The following is a 19,310-nucleotide window of genomic DNA, read 5'->3' on the forward strand; positions in this document are numbered from 1 at the left end:
ACACACACACACACACACACACACACACACACACACACACACACACACACACACAGATTTCTGTCTCTATTTTCCCACTGTTGAATCAAGCAGTGGGAGTTTTATGGACCAAAGTTCCCACACTTGTTGGCTGCACCATGACTATGACTTCCAAAGTCAATGGGAAGAGACAGTGTGTATCATTTTGTGTGTCTTTCTTGTATGTATGTGTGGGTGTTTGTGCAAACCTCCCTTACACACACACACACACACACACACATATACCACCACCCATTGCCCCCTATAGCCTTTCTCATGGAAATTGGCAGGCAAAATTGTGTGAACCTATGACCTATAACTCTGCCTCTCACACTCACGCACATATAGGAGCTTGCACAAACACTCTCTCTCTCTCACACACACACATACACACACACACAGCTGTCTGTGCTATTTCTGACTACCCAGACTGTCGAGTCATCTGAGGACTGAGAAAGGGGGGAGGAATTAGCGAGCTCTTCTCTCTCTCTCTTCTTCCCTTTCTCCCTTTCTACTCTTTTCATCATTGATTTTTTTTTACATTTTCTTTTCTGGTTGCCTTCCTTCCTCCCTTTTTAAGCTTTTCAACCTCATATTTTCCATCTCCTTTGCTAATATATTTCATGTCCTGCCTTCTTTTCTGCCTCCCTTCACATTCCCTGCTTTATTCCTCACTCTTCAACTTCTTCCCTTCCACTCCCTCCTTCCTTCCCACCATATTTTCTTCCTCCCTGTCTTCCTTTCTCCTACCACCCCTCCCTCAATTCTCCTGCCCTCCCCACTCTCTCTCTCTGTCTGCACTCTCAGAGCCATCTGACTCGGCAATGACCGCTTGTGACCTTTAGTTGAATGCAGGAGGAGGAGGAGAAGGAGGCAGATAGACTGAGAGCAGGCAGCGGATGACAAATGAGCTAATTGCTTTAGATTAACCATGGAGTGTCTGCCTGCCTGCCAGGCTTACAGCCTCCTCCTGTCTAGACAACACCACAGAGGGAGGGAAGCGATCAGCAATCTCTCTCATGCAACAATTCTGAGAAGTGAAAATGTTTCTTTATCATTGCACAAGGAAAATTAAAGGAACTTCAAACGGCTATTTAGAATTGTTCTTCCTTGAAGATAAGGCACTGGGAAGACACAGGTCTGAACCTTGATCTTTCAAAAAGAAAATATGCTGAATTTTAGTGCAACACTGTAAATCCTGCATAATTCAACCTGACACCATTTTTTTTGTTTCAGTCCTGATAAACCAGAAAGCACCACAGACTTTCTGTTTAGTCTCTAAGCTGATGTAAGCTGTGCAATCAGACTCAGGATGAAATGAGAGATGTCAGGCTTTTATTTTGATGATCAGTTTTTACACAAACCATCTTTTTCTGAGATTATCTTTAATATGCTGCAAAATCTTTTTGGCATAATCTAATTCATAAAAACAAAAAATGAAATGTAACTCTCAACTGTTTTAAGTTCAGTCATAAAGTCAAACTTTGACTTCTTCAACTTTTCAGTTTTTTATCACTTTGAAAATATATGCACGTTTTAAAATCGTGCACTAATTTTCAGTGTCTGATCGCTACAATGTTGCAATGAAGCATAGCTAATAGGCCTAGAATAGCAAGACGTGCTGCTGCAGAAGCCTTGAGGCAAATAACAGCAAAACAACTAATGGAGACGAGTTGGAGATGCTTTTATTGCATTAAAATGATTAAAACAATTATACAATACAATTATATATTAGAAGGCATCTGTCATAGATTAAGGAAAGACGGCAGCTATGATAAACTCAAATGGCGTCATTAGAAAAAATATTCCTGCATAAAAGATATGGGGTCATAAATGAATCCTCTCAGTTATTTTGGTTGCTTGTCTAATCTGGCTGAAGGTTAAGCACCTGCACTGATTCAATTAGTCAGTCAACTGAAGATAATTTGAAACTGGATGAGCCATTTAAGTCATTTTTAATCACCATCACACATGTGACAATTTTTTTAGTAAACTGCAGATTAGAGCAAACAGGTGAGCTGAAAATATCGCCTTAACTATTCAAGGATTAAATAAAAATTCTTTTGCACAATACAGTTGCACCCCAGATGGCTAATGAATTAGTAAGAGATTTTTTTAGACTCCATTTGTGTGAAATACAATGAAGGTTAGGGGTAGAGAAGTCGTCTTTTGGATCACAGTCCACTGTCCATTATTTAAAGACAAAAAATAAAAGAGTTTGATGAAGTCAACAAGGGTAGCAGTGTCTTTTGAAATTTATCTGGGGCAGAGGGATTTCTTTGACTTATAACCTTAGCAATTGTCAATGCAGCGTGGGCTGAGGCTTAATAAACCCATGAATGCGGTTTTCTGTTTGCATTTGGCACAAATACTCGGCGGTGCACATTTTTGTCTGCCAGGAAGAAATCAAATACACTAAAGCTTGATCATTGTTTGCCTATTTGTTTTATATTTCTTTTCTTGTCTCTTTGAATGCACACATATGAGCATGTAGCTGAGATTTTGGAGCCTCTGCGGTTTGCACAAACCTGCTTTTTGTAGCATACCACAGAAACAGTGTTATTATGTATCTTCGCTGGAGCATGTTTTAGCCTCAAGGATGTTTTTCAGTGGTGCATCTGCACAACACATTTGCTTTAAAAATAATTTTGGCATACCAAAAAGGCTTCTGCGATTGAAAGAGAAGAGAAATAAGGATGAAGAATAAGATGACAGAGAGAAAAGAGAAGAAGAGGGAATGGGGAAAATGAGGTGGAATGGCTGCGCATTTTAAATCTCCACAGGGTGGGGGAAAAACATGCCCTAAATTCTGCAAAAAATAAAATAAAATCTCTCTGCAAATTTATGCACCTTAAAATGAGCGGCATAAGTGGATGAAAACAGAGTTAGCATGCAGAATGGAAGGAGTGAGCTAAACGCAGCATTATTGACACTGGAGAGAAAAGAGAGAATCAAAATAAGAGCGGAAAAGAAAGGGAAGGGAGGAGAGCTGCTGGCCTCACAGTTTTGGGAGCTCTGTGTTCAGGGGAACTGACAGAGTATGTGTTTATAGCAATAGTAGGAATTTTTTATTGAATGATGACGCATCAATTTGCAAAAGCTGAAAGGAAACAGGATAACAAACATTAAAACGTCAGCGAAAGGCACTCCAGAGTGGCTCAAACTTGTGCCTGTAAATGCAGCTTTCAAACATTCGGTCCACGGGCCAGAACCCCTGGTGTGGCGATGCCAAAATATTACAAGGGTGTGGAAATATCTGGAAGCTTAAAAGTATTTTTTTTTATCTCTACAAGTTGTCTAAACTGTAAAAAAGTAAAAAAACAAAAAAAAAACAAATCTGTAGTTCCAAAATACTTGTAGATCTACTTTAATCTATCATTTATAGTCTGCTCTTCATGTGTTTTGTAAAGAATGGTTTAATAAATGGGGTTTTACTTATTTAGACTAAAAGCAACGGAGAAGGTGGACATGTTTACTTCTTATTATTAATATTGTTAATTTAATATGCATGGGTTTTGCTGTTGGGGCCCACTTTACATCAGATTTGGCTATATATGTACTTTTACCAAAATGAGTCAAACAAGCCTAGTGTCACTACAAAGCTATAAATATGTCAATAGAAGTGCTATAAATATAATATTAAGATGACCAGTTTTGAGATATCCAGTAGGAAGCAAACGACTAAATTAGCACATAAAAAAAAGGTGTGTAAGTGCCAGAATGCAACAGTATGGCTTTATGTGCTAAATCCACTTTTAATTTTTGAACAATGTTACCATGAAATGTTCAAACCTCGGACAGAAAGGAGAAAAAAAAGGACTGAAAGGAAGGACGGAAAGATATCAAAGGGAGAAATTAAGGGACGTACTGTAGCAGACATGGGAGGAAAGGAACACAGACACCCACATGAGCAAACATAAACAGACTAAAATTATTATCTGTAAACAGTCACATTGCCTGTTAAAGCGAACTGTTGTTATTGTCAAAGGCAAAAAAGGAACAGAGAGGCACTTAAACATACAGCGATGCCAGTCTCGCCATCTGTGTGAAGCCACCCAGACTGTGTGTGTGTGTGTGTGTGTGCGTGTCTGTGGGCTCACTGCCTGCTGACAGCTTGTTCTTTCAGCTGGTGCTAAACTCCCACAACTTTTCTTTCCCTCCCTTTCCTTTCCCTTCGCAACATACCGTACACAGCACAGTGGCCTCTTTGGTAACTATAAACCTTCCAAGCTGTCTTTTCTGCATTCACAACGTCAACAGGAACTCTGACGTTATGTAACAGGGCTGAATGGTAGTGCAGTGGTTAGCAATGTCACCTCATACCAAGAACGATCCTGGGTTCGGACCAACCTGGCTTTCCGAGTTCACCCTGTGGATGTGTGGGTTACTGTGGATGTGTGGGTTACATCCAGGTGCTCTGGTTTCTGCCCAAAGAACTTAGAGACAGAGAGAAGATGCAGACGTGACAGTAGCTGATCTTCTGTAATGGACTGAAAAACCACGACTGTACATGTGGGTCCAATCCACTTGAATCCACTGATGTAATTAGGCCCCACAACCCCTGACATTGGCTGGTAGTTTTAAAAAAATTTTATTATAACATTTTCCAAGTAATATGAGGGGAAAGGGGCTTCATTAGTGTGAGGTTAAATATTCTCATGGTTTGCCTTTTGCTTAGTTTTCTTAGCATTTTGGATAAAAGTGTTATTTTGTGGGAGACAACATATTGGGCTTTGTCCTGGAGGGATGGTGTTGCCTTACAGCTAAATTTAGGTCTGGATATTTATGGACGGTGACACAATTTTCCATATTTTGCATCTGTACACCAGCAAAAATAGATTTGAGAGTCAAAGAGGGATGAATTACAACATTTGCAGGGAATCATTTCATACACGATCTCTTCATATAATATTTAAAAAGCTGCGCTCTTGTTCTTGACCCCTGCCGCACCATACCGTGCCATGACAGACCATACCAGACCACAACGATCCTTTCAATGATGAAGCAGTCAGTACTAACTATTGTATTCTGCTTGTAAGAGTTTAATTGCCTCAGTGTTTGAATGTCCTAATGAGCAGAGAAGTTCAAACTTCAAACTCAGCTCCCCCTCCCTTCTCCATGTCTCTCTCTCTATCTCATCATTATTCTCTCCATCCCACTGACCCATCTGTCTCCTCTCCCAGACGCTCCCACCACTCCCCCTCTTTTTCTCTTCCCTCTCCCTCTGTCTCTTTCTCTGCCTCCCCTCCTCCCTCACACTGACCCCTTTTGTTCACAGCTATTGGGTTTTGGTGGCGAGGGAGGGCAGAAGAAAGGGTCTGGTCAGCTGTTTCCTCGATATGTGCGCCTGTGTGTGTCTGGACAGTGTGGGAATGTGTGTGAGAAAAAGTTGCAGACAAAGCTTACTCCAGGCTCAGAGTGTGTGTGACGGCCGGTGAGGACACACATGGTGTTGGAGCATCCACGGGATATGTAGCTTGGAAAGTTTTGTTTTACTTTCTTTTATTTTTGTTGTTTTGGTTTAGCGTTGGTTTCTTACTTTTCCCTCAGTAGCAGATCTTCGGGATCTGTCCTCTGGAAATCAACCTTTTTTTTTTGTGAGGCTTGTTGAGTGACGAGACTATGCAACCTTCATCACAGAGTCACAACCATGACAACTGTGTTCAGACACAGTTGTGCGGTGAGTTTCTTATCTGAGATGAAAAGATGGATGTTATCAGATTCCTTTGTATGCACTAGAGTCTGATTTATTTTTAAGCAAGCACGCTTTAGTCTTTAAGTTCATTTTTCCTTTTAAATGCATGCGAATCAGCATATTTGCAGATAGTTGTAGATAGTTACATATGTATATATCTAAATTGTCAATTAAAGTTTTTCTTACATGTGGGAGTTTGCAGGTTTACTATGTGCGTCACTGCATATTAAAAATCTTGGAAATCTGGACAGTTGGTCAAGTGAAATGGCATTTAAATGCATCATCTCAGCCAACTTTAGGTTATGTTATTGTTGTGAAAATCCTTTTAATCCCAGGAAGTGTGCAGCTGCAAGTCTTACAGAAGTTTGTCCTAAGTGGTCTTCTGACCACGTTCCCTGAAGTTCTTTGGGGTCCTCTTGTGTATATAGACCAGCGGTCCCCAACCCCCGGGCCTCGGACCGGTACCGGTCCGTGAGTCGTTTGGTGCCGGGCCGCGATAGTTGAGGCTCAGGTGTGAAATGTATGGTTTTCAGGGTTTTTATCGGTTTTCAGCATTATTTTGTTATCGTTTTTATCGTTAACTCGGTTTTCCTGGGTCTTTTCAGGTGTGTTATGAATAAATCTTCTTTTTTTTCGGTACTGGTACTAGTTTCATTTTGTTGTATTTATCCGCCACACCTTAAGCCCGGTCCGTGAAAATAATTTCGGGCATAAACCGGTCCGTGGCGCAAAAAAGGTTGGGGACCGCTGATATAGACCATACGTGCTAAGCATAAGTGCCTAACAGAAGGGGAAGAATGATGCTTTTAATCATGGTTAAAATAAAATGTTCGATTTGTTTTGTTAAAAAACTGGTGCTTAGTTCCCAGAAACTAGTATATGTTTTAACTTTGGCTGTTCACTTCTATTGATTCTTTAAAACTCTGCTTCTCTATCAAACAGTTCTGCGCGTCTCTGAAACTTTCTTTTTTTGCTTTAATATGTCAGTGTAGCCTGTGAGCTAATATAAATAAATGTGATAAAAAGTAATACGTGAATGAATCCAGCGATACAGGAGTCATCTGACTCTATACTTCTTCATCTTCTGTGATGGTTTACTGGTAAGAGGAACTCAAGACTGTGAGAACTGGTGTGGACTGTGAGAAAAACAGAATGCAGTGTGTGTGTGTGTGTGGGCAGGGGGTGTGCAGGGGAGGGTTGGTTTGTTGTCTGCTAGTTACTTTATGCTCTTGTGTCTGACTTGGCCCTGACCTCTGCCTGCTCCCTGTGAAAAAAACAAAACAAAAACAAAGTGTGAGAAAAAAGCCTCCGTTTCTGTGTGTGTGGATAATGGCAGTGCTGATGATGGGGGAGGTGGGGCAGGGTTGGGGGGTATTTAAAGCAGGCTGTCTCTCAACAAAGGTGGCCCTGTCTGTCAGCCTGGCCTCGGCTGGCTGTGTGTGTGTGTGTGTGTGTGTGTGTGTGTGTGTGTGTGTGAAACACCCTGACCTGACATGAGGACTATATCTTTCTCTGTTTTTTCTTCTAATAACATCAATTATACCAGCCTGCTTTGAATGTGTGTTTTCGTATTTGTTGAAGTCATTTTTAACCACGAATGTGATGAAGCACTCCAAGTAGTACTAAAAAAACAAAAAAGATGATGAACTCATATATTTTACACAGTAATTATTGGGTATATGTTGCAATACTGTTTCATGTACTTTAGCTCTCTCCATGTTGTTTGACCTCAACTACCAACATCCCCAATGATTAAATGGACAATACTATTTTTCAAATCCAGCCACGAGTTATTTTGTTATTATTATCATTAGTATTTCAGTTGAATAACTAAATCAGGATGTACAACAGTGTTTTGTTTCTGTGAAAGCCCTGAACTTTTGAAATGTGTATTTTTTGTTGCTTGGAATGAGACTAGAGAGCCGTGATCTGTTATTGCCCTAAAACGTAATAAGAGGATGGTGATTATGTTATCTGAGGCAACTATACAGGGGATGAGGCCTTTGGCCATCTAAAAAGTCTCTGACAATGATTGAATTTTCCAATAAATAAATAAATAGAAATATTAGATCTTCAAATATAATGCAAAATAGGCAGATGCCATCATACACTTTTCATGTCCTTGCAAGGCCTGACCTAACGGTGTTAATGCGACTGTACCATCATCAGGGTTATTGTACGAAGAGCCACAGAGGACTGTTTTCTGCTTTCTTGAGACTCGTACTTATGTCAGTCTTTGTTTCTCTGTCACTGCAGCCCAGCTGGAGTTCGTCCAGATTCTGGTGATCGTAATAGTCATGATGGTGATGGTGGTGGTCATCACCTGTCTTCTCAACCACTACCGCCTATCAGCACGCTCCCTTCTCTCCAGGCACACCCCTACACGCAGGAGACACCTGCCACTGGCCAACGTAAGTCAGACTTATGCCAGGACTGCATGATGATGTGTTGCACAAGCTATGCACTTACAGTAGCTCATTCATTATGTGTGCAAAACTTTTTATTCAGTTGGGTTTACATACATGTTGCTGCTAAAAAGGTAACACAGTTCTGACACACCGAGCAAAGAAGAGAAAATGTATTTTAAGGCCTGTAGTTCACTGTTTTCTTTCATTTCAAAGAAATTCATTTTATTCAACCTCAATACACCAAAATGTGCACTTGTATCCAGACTATAGAATAGAATAGAATAGCCCTTTATTGTCATTGTACATGTACAATGAAATTATGGGTGCTCTGTGCAGGAATTAAATATAAATGATAAGACAGGAGGAATAAATAACAAGCAGGAGAAACATTTACAAAACAGTAGAAAGGCAGACATTGGAGAACAAAGTGCTTGAAAGTAGTGCAAAGGGCTCGGTCAGAGTATAGAGTCCATGTGTGAGTCGCCTGAGTGATGAGAGTTACTCAGACCATGGCTCAGATTGGTGAGATGAGTGGGCGGGGGGCGGGGGTGCGGCAACTTTGCTTACCTACTGCATCACTACACCGCTCATTTTTCCATAGTGCCTTTACATAGCTTAAACATACACGTGCTTCTGTGTCAGAGACAGATAAAGTCGGTTTGAATATGTGGAGCAAACAGAAAATGAAAAGTTGTAAATGGTGGCAGATATTATGTAAGATAAATGAATTCATTAATTGAAGAAATAAAATAGCACAGTCTGTTTAAGACATGGAATAAAGTTAGTGTCTCGACAGGTGAAATTTTATTTTCCAGTAAAGCTATCCAACTTTGCAAGGTTATGAACAAGATATATGTAGGGAGAGAGAGAGAGAGAGAGAGTTAAAGAAATATATGAAAAATGAACGAAATGATTTATAAAGACAAATAGATAAAACATATAACAAACCCCTCAACCACGCTGACCTTTTATAGTTACAGTCATTCATCTTTATAAACAGACTTCCGTGGAGGAAGTTAGCATCTGTTTCAGACAGTTTCACAATAAAAGCAGTTTCAGAGGCGTGCCAACTGGCCGCATGTGATCACAGTGATTAAACTGTGCTGCAGGCTAACGCTAACGCACTGACTCATTTCTTCATTAAGGGCCATGGCGACTTGCCGATGTCTATTTGAAGAACACGCACCGACTTACACCTGAGGCTTCCTCAAACATATGACTTCACTAGTGCTGCCTGAATCACCTTCCACTGAATCACTGTCTGTGTGTGTATCTGTGTGGCTTCAGTTTCAGTTTAAAATATGAGTAAAGAATGAAGCACAAACATGCACATACACACACACATAGAGCTCCTTATAAGCTCAGGGGAGTCATAGTGTCCTAGTTAATTTGGATTAGCAAACAGACATGGTGACACACATGCAGCCAGACAAGGAGGCAAGAAAACTGTCACCAGAGAGAGTATATATTTTTTTACAAAAGTTGGAAAAGTTCCTCTCAGACTTTTTTTTAAAGAAGCAAAGAACTACTTTTGTCTTCTCCTCACTACAAGCGGTGACACCGAAGGCATCGAGACACCCTCTAAAAATCAGTTTGAGCTCAAAGTATTGTTCAGTCCATTATAGATTCATGTACACTCTTAATTTCAACGTTTTTAGTCATACTTGTGTTGGGCAATGTTGTACCAAACTATATGTGCTGCTGATTTTAAATGAGCACAGAAAAAATTTATACTTTGTTAACTGAATGTGAAGCTTACAGTGTCAAATTATGCACATACATTACACAATACAGCTCATATATTAACTGTAGGAAAAGGTCAAACACAGGGTAAAAGGTACAACGTTTTACTGGAGAAGACAGTATTAAGCAGTATAACCTAGATTTAAAAATACTTTAATAGCAGGGATCATAGTTAGCTTCACACTTTTGCACAGACAGGTTTATATAAACAGAGTCCTCTAATAAATAACACGCACTCATCCATCCATCCAGTAAAGTTTGAGCAAACAATAAGAAGTGTATCAGTACCAAGTCTCATGTTCTATGTTTGGGGAAAGGCGATCGCAGTGGAAAGTCTCTGTGACAGTGTTTAAAACAAGAACTAATATATGACAGGAAGTTACAACCACTCATCTCTAAAAATTACACAGCAGTGTTGAAATCATTATTAGCAGCAGTGTATATTCCCGTTCTAGTATCTATGTCTTAACCAGCTCAATTTTATTGAAATTTGAACTATTACAAATCAGATGAATAAATTATACTTTTAAATAGTCCTAAATGTGGTTTGAGGTCAGCCAGCAGATGAGTGGCTAATGCGCCAACCACAAGACCTGCTTCCCTGCCTACTGAGTGTTTACACCATGCAGACATTCTCATGCTCTTCTTCTCCACATTTTCTTTTGCTTACTGCTGTTCTTTGCTAATAGAGATGCAAACTGCGAAAAAAAATTAAGAATTATTTTTATTATTTAATTACATAAATTGACTTTTTTGCACACAGGAGGGAAGTCTGTGGTCCTCTGAGGGAACAGGCACAAACAGTGGTCTAAATGAGGTGAGTGCTGCTTCAACCAGTGGTGGTCTTCGAGTTTGATTTAGTACAAAATTCATTTAAACCAACATTAGTTAGAGGCACAGCAGTAATTAAATATCTCTCCTCACACAGCACCAGGTGTATAACACCCACCCCCCAGAGAGAGGGGGCTCTTCCTATATACAGCGGGAAGTACAGCACAGCCACTCCCAGCCTCCGCTGCAGCCCCAGCGCTTCCAGCACACATACGCCCCGAGTCGCTTTCAGCCAACTTATCCCTACCTGCCTCAGAGCCTCATCGATCTTCCCCCCACCATCTCCCTCTCAGATGGAGAGGAGCCCCCGCCGTACCAGGGGCCCTGCACCCTGCAGCTCAGAGACCCCGAGCAGCAGATGGAGCTGAACCGTGAGTCGGTCAGAGCGCCACCCAACCGAACAGTATTCGACTCCCACCCTCTCGATCCATCCAACTCCTGTCTGCAGGCCAGGTAACAATGAGCAAGTCTGTGGTCTGTTATTGTGTTTTGGATCACTCACTTGTCGTTGTGTTGACTAATTCCAGTGTTAAGGATTTTTATCAGAGACTTATCCAGCTTATAAAAGGCGTCATAGAAATGTTTATGTTCTTTGTACTAACTTTGTACTAACTGTGAATAGATGTACTGCACAGTAAAGGAGAAATGGAGTGTAAGTGGAAAAGGAGACTAAGAGCTTTAGACATCCTGTCTTCACAGCCTAATGTTTAATTATGTTTCATTTTCTGTAATTATGATGCATTATAAGGTTATAAATGCAGAAATTCGATTAGCTGAAAACCTACAACAAATCATTTTTTATCTGCCATCATCTTGTCTTCATCGGTTTTATTTATTCATTCATTTATTTTGCTCTCAGACTGCAGGCCCCCCCTCCAAGTGTCCATTCAGGCATCAGTGTGTTGGAAGCCCAGGAGACTTTGTCCAGGCATCAGAAGCAGGGCTCTCGAGTGGAAGGAGCTCCTCCAGCCTACAGCGAGGTGATTGGGCACTACTACCACCCAACATCTGTAACCTCCAGCCATAACAATCGGACTGTGATATCCTCACAAGCACCACCTGCCTCGCTCATACAAGGCCTGCTCCGACCTCCGCATCAACAGCAAGGAAGCGTGGACAACAGGAACACAAGGAATACAAAGGAGAAATCCCAGAAACCCCAGCAGGTGTGACAGTGCTGCTCTCTGCTTCCAGTGAGAAAACCGGGATTACATCTGCTCACCACTGAAGTAATGACCGGTGGAGAATGATGAAAAGTCACGAAGTTGTTAAAATCCACTCTGAAGGGTTTAAGAGCTGGTTAGTTTTAGTTGTTGCAGGTCAGTTTTGCAGTTTCCCCACTGGCTTCTCTGGGTAAGATAACCCAGAACCACGTTGCTCCTGCAGAGCACAGTCGCATGAACATCTGGCACATCCTGTTCTGCAGCTTCCTACTTCATGTCTTCTGATGAACCATTGATGTCAGAAAAGAGAGGAAGATTTAGAAGGGAATGAGATGGAAGCAGATGATTCTTTCCCTTAACAAGTCCTCTTCATCTCTCTTCTGTCAGACTGATGTGTGTAATCACCTTTCACAATGAATATTTACTTGGTCTGTTTTTTTCCGTTGAACTTTTTCTTTATCTTATTCACACATCCATGAAAATTCCTATCCAAGCAAATGGCGAAATGTTACAATCTTCTTGGTTCTTCCATTTGTAGGATTTCTTTTTTTTAAATGTGATAATCCCCCACCACCACGCTGCTTGTGTCCATTTAGTCCATATTCAAAACTCCACTTCTGCACCAGGCTTTAGCCACATCGCTGGGACATTTTAGCACACTCGCTTATTCCGCGAGTTGTAGCACAAGGCTAAAAGTTCTGCCTTACATTTCCTAAGCGATGCAGGAGTTGCCACTGAAATGCTTGTTTCTTTTTTTTCCTTTTTAAAAAAAAAATGTATGTTCTTTTTTTTTAAAGAACGCTTGCACAAAGTTCAAGACTGTTCACCGGAAAAAAAGAATAATCCGCAATATGATCGAAAAGAGACAGAAAGTAGGGAAAGTTTGGGTATTTTTCTATACTTGATGGATTCCTATGAGTACATTTTTTGTGTTGCTTTTGTTTAGTGTTTTTTTTTTTTTACTTGCTGTCTAGTTTTAGAAAAAAAAGATACAAACATCAGTAATCGGTTGGGGTGCCAACTTTTCACCTTTTGCAACGTACATGTTGACGTGTATATACGTCACACATGGAGCATATATACAGACACATGTATGCAAACCTAGAGTGAAAAGCACGAATTTAAAGTTATTTATATAATTGCTGAAAAGAATTGCACTATTTTTTAGTATGCGCCAATGGAACGTTTTTGGGACTTTTATTTTGAAGGAGCTCTGTCTATTGCGGCATAAAAACAAGAGAGAAGCAAGAACATGGTGAGTGAGGCTCAGACCGAGCGGTGCACAGCAGCTGCTATCATGATAAATGTAAGGGGAGGTTCTGACTTTGGCCCAACGGACTCGGATTAACCGTTACTGTACCATTGATAAAAATGAATAAATAATCGTTGGTTTATGCAAATGTCTGAGTCCCGCGAGCCAGCCACAAGTCAGCATCCAACCTGTGGGTCCAATCAGAAAGTCTTAACTCTCTCTCATCCTATTGGCCGAATCATTAGCCAATCCCAAAGCTGGCTATTACTACCTCGACCAAACAAGCGAAGCACATTAGAGTTTATTCATGTTAACCAGACACAACAAATGTCTGGACTAATCGAGACAGTCTAATGTAACAATAGATGTTAACTAGAGTAGGATGTCGTAGACTTAGTTTTTAATCCTGTTATTTTATTTGAATGTCAGATATTTTTATTCATTGGATGAGAAGAGAGAAAACAAACCAATGACACCCCCCTTGTAGTGTATTACTCAGGAAGGAAGCCAGTCACCCAGCAGGTCCTGAATATCTGATGCACTGACTGTGCACCACTTTGGTCACCCATGCACCCAAAAGACCAAATTTTCTGGTCACGTACCGCTGGTTCCTTTGAATTATAGAATCTCTCCCACGTTTTCAACCCATGTATACACTCTGCTCTCTAAGTTTTTCTCTCTTGCAGGCCACTCTGAGCACTTTATTGCACCAGGAAAGAGACAACAATCTTCTGTCAGCCAGCGCCGACCAACCAACCAATAAAGCTTAAACACAACGGTAGAACCTTTTAGGTTTTTAGGTTCAGATTTAGATTCTCCAACTACTAGTGATGCGCTTTTAAAGAGATGCAAAGAGTTGTGGACCAAAGCTTTTAACATTTACTGGAATAAAAAACAACTTTATTTATCATTTTGAGATTGAAGAACTTTAAGACATACGGACTTTAAATCCTCAACTATCCTTCTACAGGTCTCCATAAAACCAGCTGAACATGTACTTTAACAAATATATTCTATAATTAGGAGAAATTTTTTAATTTTCTTGTTTATAAACTCATTCTTTTAAGCTTTGGACTCAAACTCTTTGAGTGTTGAATGCAGCACAAGGCTGGTTGTTGAAACTAGACACACTGAAGTGTTGAAAAGTGGCACGAGTGTTAATAGCAGCCCGTCTTGTGTCATCTCATTAAGAGTGCAGAATTAATAGAGTTGCATTAGGTAGCTGATTGAGCTACTTGATCAGTATTTGTAGTTTTTGTATTTAAAACTGCTGCTTGATCCAGACAAAATCAGCGCCCTCTAGTGTCCAGCCTTTATGCAACAGCGCCCTCTTCAGGGACTGAACCAAACTGTAGCCAAATCTCCTGAGAGACAGTCTGAAGGCTAAAACAATACATTTTATAATCTCATATGGTGAATCTTTCATTTTTTGTCTGTACTTTCCTTCCATGGTGAGTCACAGCAGCATCTATCAACTATCGTGATAAAAAGAATTCAATCTGCTGAACTTGTTCCCCAGTATAAACCTTGTTTACAGGGACAGTTTGGCCCAAAGGTAAATTTATTTATTTTCCCAATTTTTTTGTATTCATTCCTATCCAACTGGATTGTGTTGAACTGGTGTGTGAATTGCCCAGTTCTGGAGAAATCAGCTACAGCGATGCCTGTGTTCTCTTTAATATAATGTAAGTAAATGGCAATTTCTGCTTGGGGTGCTTAAAGTGCCAAAATGTGAAAAAGACGGCAGCAGTTTCTCTTTCCAGAAATTGTGACCTGTTTATTCAAAAAATAAAAAATGTAAAAATCCACAAACCTTACAGTGAGCCATTTCATGCAGGAACTCTTTAGTTCGTACCGATCCGCAATTTTGAAAAATGTCCATGTGCAGAAGAAAGCAACCATGTGCGTGTGATGAAAGGCTCTTGCTGGTGGGAGATTGAATGGATGTCCCTCATTTGACCTGTAACATCAGGTAGCTGCACAGGTGCGAGGGTGTCTTTTGGTTTGAAGAAGATATTTCCTGCATGAAACTGCTCACAAAAATGTTGGTGGATGTTTTTTGATTAACAGCTTCACAATTTTTGAATGAGGCATTGCTGCAGAATATTTCAGATGTAATTTTTGGTGCTTTGAGCTCTTCATAGTAAATGCCATTCAGTTCTATTCCATTAAATAGAACGGTGACATTTCCACATCCAAAAACTTCAAAAATGAGTGTCTCACAAAAAAAAACCCATAGAAAACTGTGTAAATTTGATATTAATGTAAATTCTTATTTTAAGTTGCTGGATACAAACTAAACGTTTACAGCTTGATAGATGGATTGGATGTGTTTATGCTAGTCTTGTTTCTCGTCATTTTATCATCGCAATGATGCAGTCTTGTGTTCTATAGCAAACTATAACATTTCAAATCATAAAACAGATTGAAAAGACTCTTCTAGCTGATTAGAAAAGTCTTTGATGATGTTAGAAAGATCTTCAAAATATCTTGTAGCATTACTCGGCAAACTACTAAATCTGAAAACACTGAATTCCTCTCAAAAAGTAAAGACAAAAAGTGAGAAAAAAGATTCGCCCTCCCATCATCTTTTAAGTTTGTAGCTCTCTGTAGCCCCAAAAGAAAGATGATTGGCTCATTTAAAAAAAATTATTGTAATAATAATAATAATAATAATAATAATAATAATAATCTTTGATCTTGTAATGAGGTTAGCAGCCTGGTTCTCAGTCCTAAGGTACTTTGAACTATTTTTCTGTTTCATACTTGTTTTTGAACAGAGTTGTTTCCTTAAATGGTTTCCTTTCCTGCACCAGAGGGCTTGCAGCGGGTATGAGAAGGCTGGCCAGGCTCTGACCACAAATATTAGTGATAGGAACTTAAAAAATGTATAAGGAAGTTGGAAAAATGTGTAGAATCAATCTCTTATTTCAGGGGAAAACCCGGGCTGGCTGACAATACAAAATAAGACAGGAGGAGAAAGAGGGAAAAGTCATTTGGAGGCTGACAGGAAGAACAGATCACACATTTATACACAGCTGCTAATACCCTAGCGCTGCCTACATCTAAAGACTGGTGTGTTTACATGCAGTTGTACTTGTTCACCAGTGTTTGTGAGCTTTTCTTTAACTCTCAATTCTATTTATTTATGTTTCTTTTTAAAATTCAGTTCGATTTGAGTCACATAAAAGAGAGATATTAAACCAATCAATGCTCAGATCACATAGTTTTTGTTGCTTTAATCCATCGTGGAGATACTGAAAGTGTTAGGAGATCACTGTGTGTGTGTGCGTGCGTGTGTGCAGTTAATGTACACCCACCTGCCCTGGGAAAGACCTCCAGCTGTCTAGACAAAAACTAAACACATAAAGGCACACACAGAGCAGACTAAACAAACTCACCGAAGAACCAAACGCCTCACACACACACAGACACACACACACAATAAACACACACGCACACACACTGAGGTTTTTGTTATTGCGGACCACACAAGGTAGCAAAAACATTTATTTCACACACCTTGATTGCCTCTCCCCTCCCTCTCCCTCTTCCTGTCTGAACGAGCTCTTCCTGTTCCCTAGAGATGGCCGCTGTCCAATGACAGAGCTCCTTTCAGAACCGGCCCTCGCTGCCGCTGGGTCAGCGGTCTTTGAGTCTCCTTGGAAACGTTCGTTGTTTGTTATTGTTGCTATGTCGTACAAGTGTGCCTGCCTGCGCTGAGACGGGCAAAATGTGAGTGGCTAGTTTGGGCTGTCAATCATCCCAGGCCACACTGTCTCAGATGATGACGATGAATAGATGATGGTGATGAGATTGTTGCTGTTGGTGATGATGATGATGATGATGATGATGGTGATGAAGATAGATGTTTTTGGTAGTGACACCGCAAAGATCGTTGCAATACACCTACTATTTGCCTTTTTGATGATATTAGTCATATTTTAACGTAGTGTGCTAAATGTCAGTTTTTTTTATTGTTGTTGTTGTTGTTGTTGTTGTTGTTGTTGCTGATGATGTTTATTCACTTGAGAACAAAAAGATTTAACTTCAATTCAAAAGTTCATATCATTAAAAAATGTGTTTGTTTTTTTTTTTCATTTTGTAAACATCGAGAGTGTAAAACTACCTAACACACAAAAACTGCAGATTTCTGGGGAGGATGTGTAAATACAAGAAAATGTACTTCTGCTTTTAAGTGCCCTTTTTTAAAGTTTAAAGTTGTCAGTGTGCAGCTGTCTGAAGAGCAAACCGGTGCGATTGGTGCAGGGATCGACGCCACAGATCCCCATCAACATCCCTTGAGATGAGCTTATGTTAAAGCTAGCTAAAGTTCCCTTTTATTGGAACCTTTTTGAGCACATTTGTATCACGCACTTATAAGTTCCAAGTATAAATCTTCATGTAAGCACCTAGTCCTCGTAACCCACTAATCATTGCGTCTCCTTACTCGACCCAGTGTCTAGATGTGTGCCTTCTGGTGTCCAGCATGATCGGAGACTTACACTTAAAAAAATCCTTTACTGTTGCCTTTCAACGCAAAACCTCGGACAGCACAAAATCTTAACACGTTACAGCCGTGACGTATGGAAGCCCAGTCAGGCCAAGAAAAAAAAATGGAGGGAAAAAAAAACAGTCAGTGTTTCTAAGCTAAAATGGACCAAAAGTCCTTAAAATACTACAAACAAATAACATGTGGAAAAGCAGATATCTGCAAATCCTGTGTGGTTGCTTCTATTGTTTTTATATTATCATTCCAACTTCTCTTCCCTTTTCTTTTTCCTGGTAAAGCTGGACTTCTATAATCACGATATTAGAAGCTAAATTTGTGAAAACAAACAGAAAAGTGTCTTTCACATTACTGTTGCTGTTGCTGCTCTATATGTTTGGAACTATAACTAAAACAAGCTGAAATTAATGCTTTTCTTCAGAAATTTAATGAGACGCAGTATTTGCTTTTAACATTTCTGACTGCTTGCAAAGAATCACACACCACACAGTCCAGATTCATATGTGACATTATTTAAGACATCTCCAAAGACGAAACCACTGTAAAGAAAAAAACGTTCAGTCAAGCTTGAACTTTTTGTTTTCGATTTTGGGGAAAAATCTTTTTTTTTTTCCTCCAGTTTTTGCTACATGTTTGATCAGTTTTAAAAGAAAGGATGATTTAAGTAACACAAGTAGACTGGCGGACGGCATACAAGCAAACCATTTTCTCCCTTCATATTTCTGTATCATCGCATTTTTCTCTGCTTGCTCTGCTCTTTTAATCAGCGCTGTGTGGCGCCTTTCCTCTGACAATGTCGAAGAAAAAGTATACAAAAGCACTCTTGTTCGCAGTTATGTTATGTGTTCATATTTAAATAAGCCTCTGTATCTTACACCGCAGTGACTATTGTAGAAGTCTTCCACCTGTCCTTGAGTTTTATCCTGCAAGCATGTAAACTGTGGGGCTTGTACAATAGACCAGTTTGTTCTGGTAAGGATTCCTACGTGCAGCTGGTGCAGATGTTTTAGAAAAGCATGATAAAATGCTGCGATTGTGTCCAGGGAAGTAAAACTGCACACAAGTAATCAGCAGCTTTGGAGTGAAATCTTCACTCAGGACCAGATGTCAGATAAAAATGTGGGAACTGCGATCTGTTCTCTGCAATGCTGGGTTTCCCATCACTCAAACGTAGCACTGGGTTCATAAAAAGAATGAACATGGAGCTGAGGGTTTAACTTCAATCTGTTATCTGTCACAGCATGGCTCATGCACTTATATAGAGGCCTGCTTATTCTCAGTGATAATAACTGCTTATTTGTGTATTAAGACAGTTTATTTTAATTTATATTGGATGGTCTATGTGTTGCTGGGTTTGCTATGTTGTTATTTTCTTTTCTGTTACAAAATACAAGACAATGGTTTATTGTTGTTGTCACAGAACATGAATCAGACACATTTCAGTTAGCCTTCGATTTAAAAAAACAAATAAAAAGTTTTATAAATTCACCCGAGTCTCGTCTGCTTATTTATTTTGCATTTAGTAATTGTTGGAGGCTTTCCTTTTTTTGTTTTTGCAAGAAAGGAGCCTTTGACACACATTCATCCACCACACAGACACACACACACATGCACAGACACTTTGTACACATACAAGATTTGGTTTGTATGCACATTTCAAAAAGCTGCTGGGAACATCCCTTAGATTAGC

General features: G+C 39.9%; 1 protein-coding gene across 3 annotated transcripts in view; it reads left to right on the forward strand.

Annotated features, from left to right (window-relative positions):
- Positions 1 to 19,108, forward strand: part of pmepa1 (prostate transmembrane protein, androgen induced 1) — a 40,619-nt gene extending 21,511 nt beyond the window's left edge. The window contains exons 2-6 of one of the 3 annotated variants that reach the window (XR_006055184.1): positions 7,970 to 8,124; positions 10,628 to 10,681; positions 10,793 to 11,148; positions 11,555 to 16,289; positions 16,329 to 19,108. Coding sequence is in view for 2 of the 3 variants with exons in the window: in XM_005938060.3 (XP_005938122.1) it covers positions 5,641 to 5,698; positions 7,970 to 8,124; positions 10,628 to 10,681; positions 10,793 to 11,148; positions 11,555 to 11,867 (936 nt within the window). In the remaining variant the exon portion in view is untranslated. Of the gene's footprint in view, positions 1 to 6; positions 5,699 to 7,969; positions 8,125 to 10,627; positions 10,682 to 10,792; positions 11,149 to 11,554 lie in introns of those variants that run through there. The other 2 variants (XM_005938060.3, XM_005938059.3) reach the window with 2 other exon arrangements.
- Positions 19,109 to 19,310: the final 202 nt, after the last annotated feature.

This window comes from Haplochromis burtoni, unplaced genomic scaffold (assembly GCF_018398535.1).
Source record: "Haplochromis burtoni strain Fernald_Lab_line unplaced genomic scaffold, NCSU_Asbu1 Contig_239, whole genome shotgun sequence".
NCBI classification, from domain to species: domain Eukaryota; kingdom Metazoa; phylum Chordata; class Actinopteri; order Cichliformes; family Cichlidae; genus Haplochromis; species Haplochromis burtoni.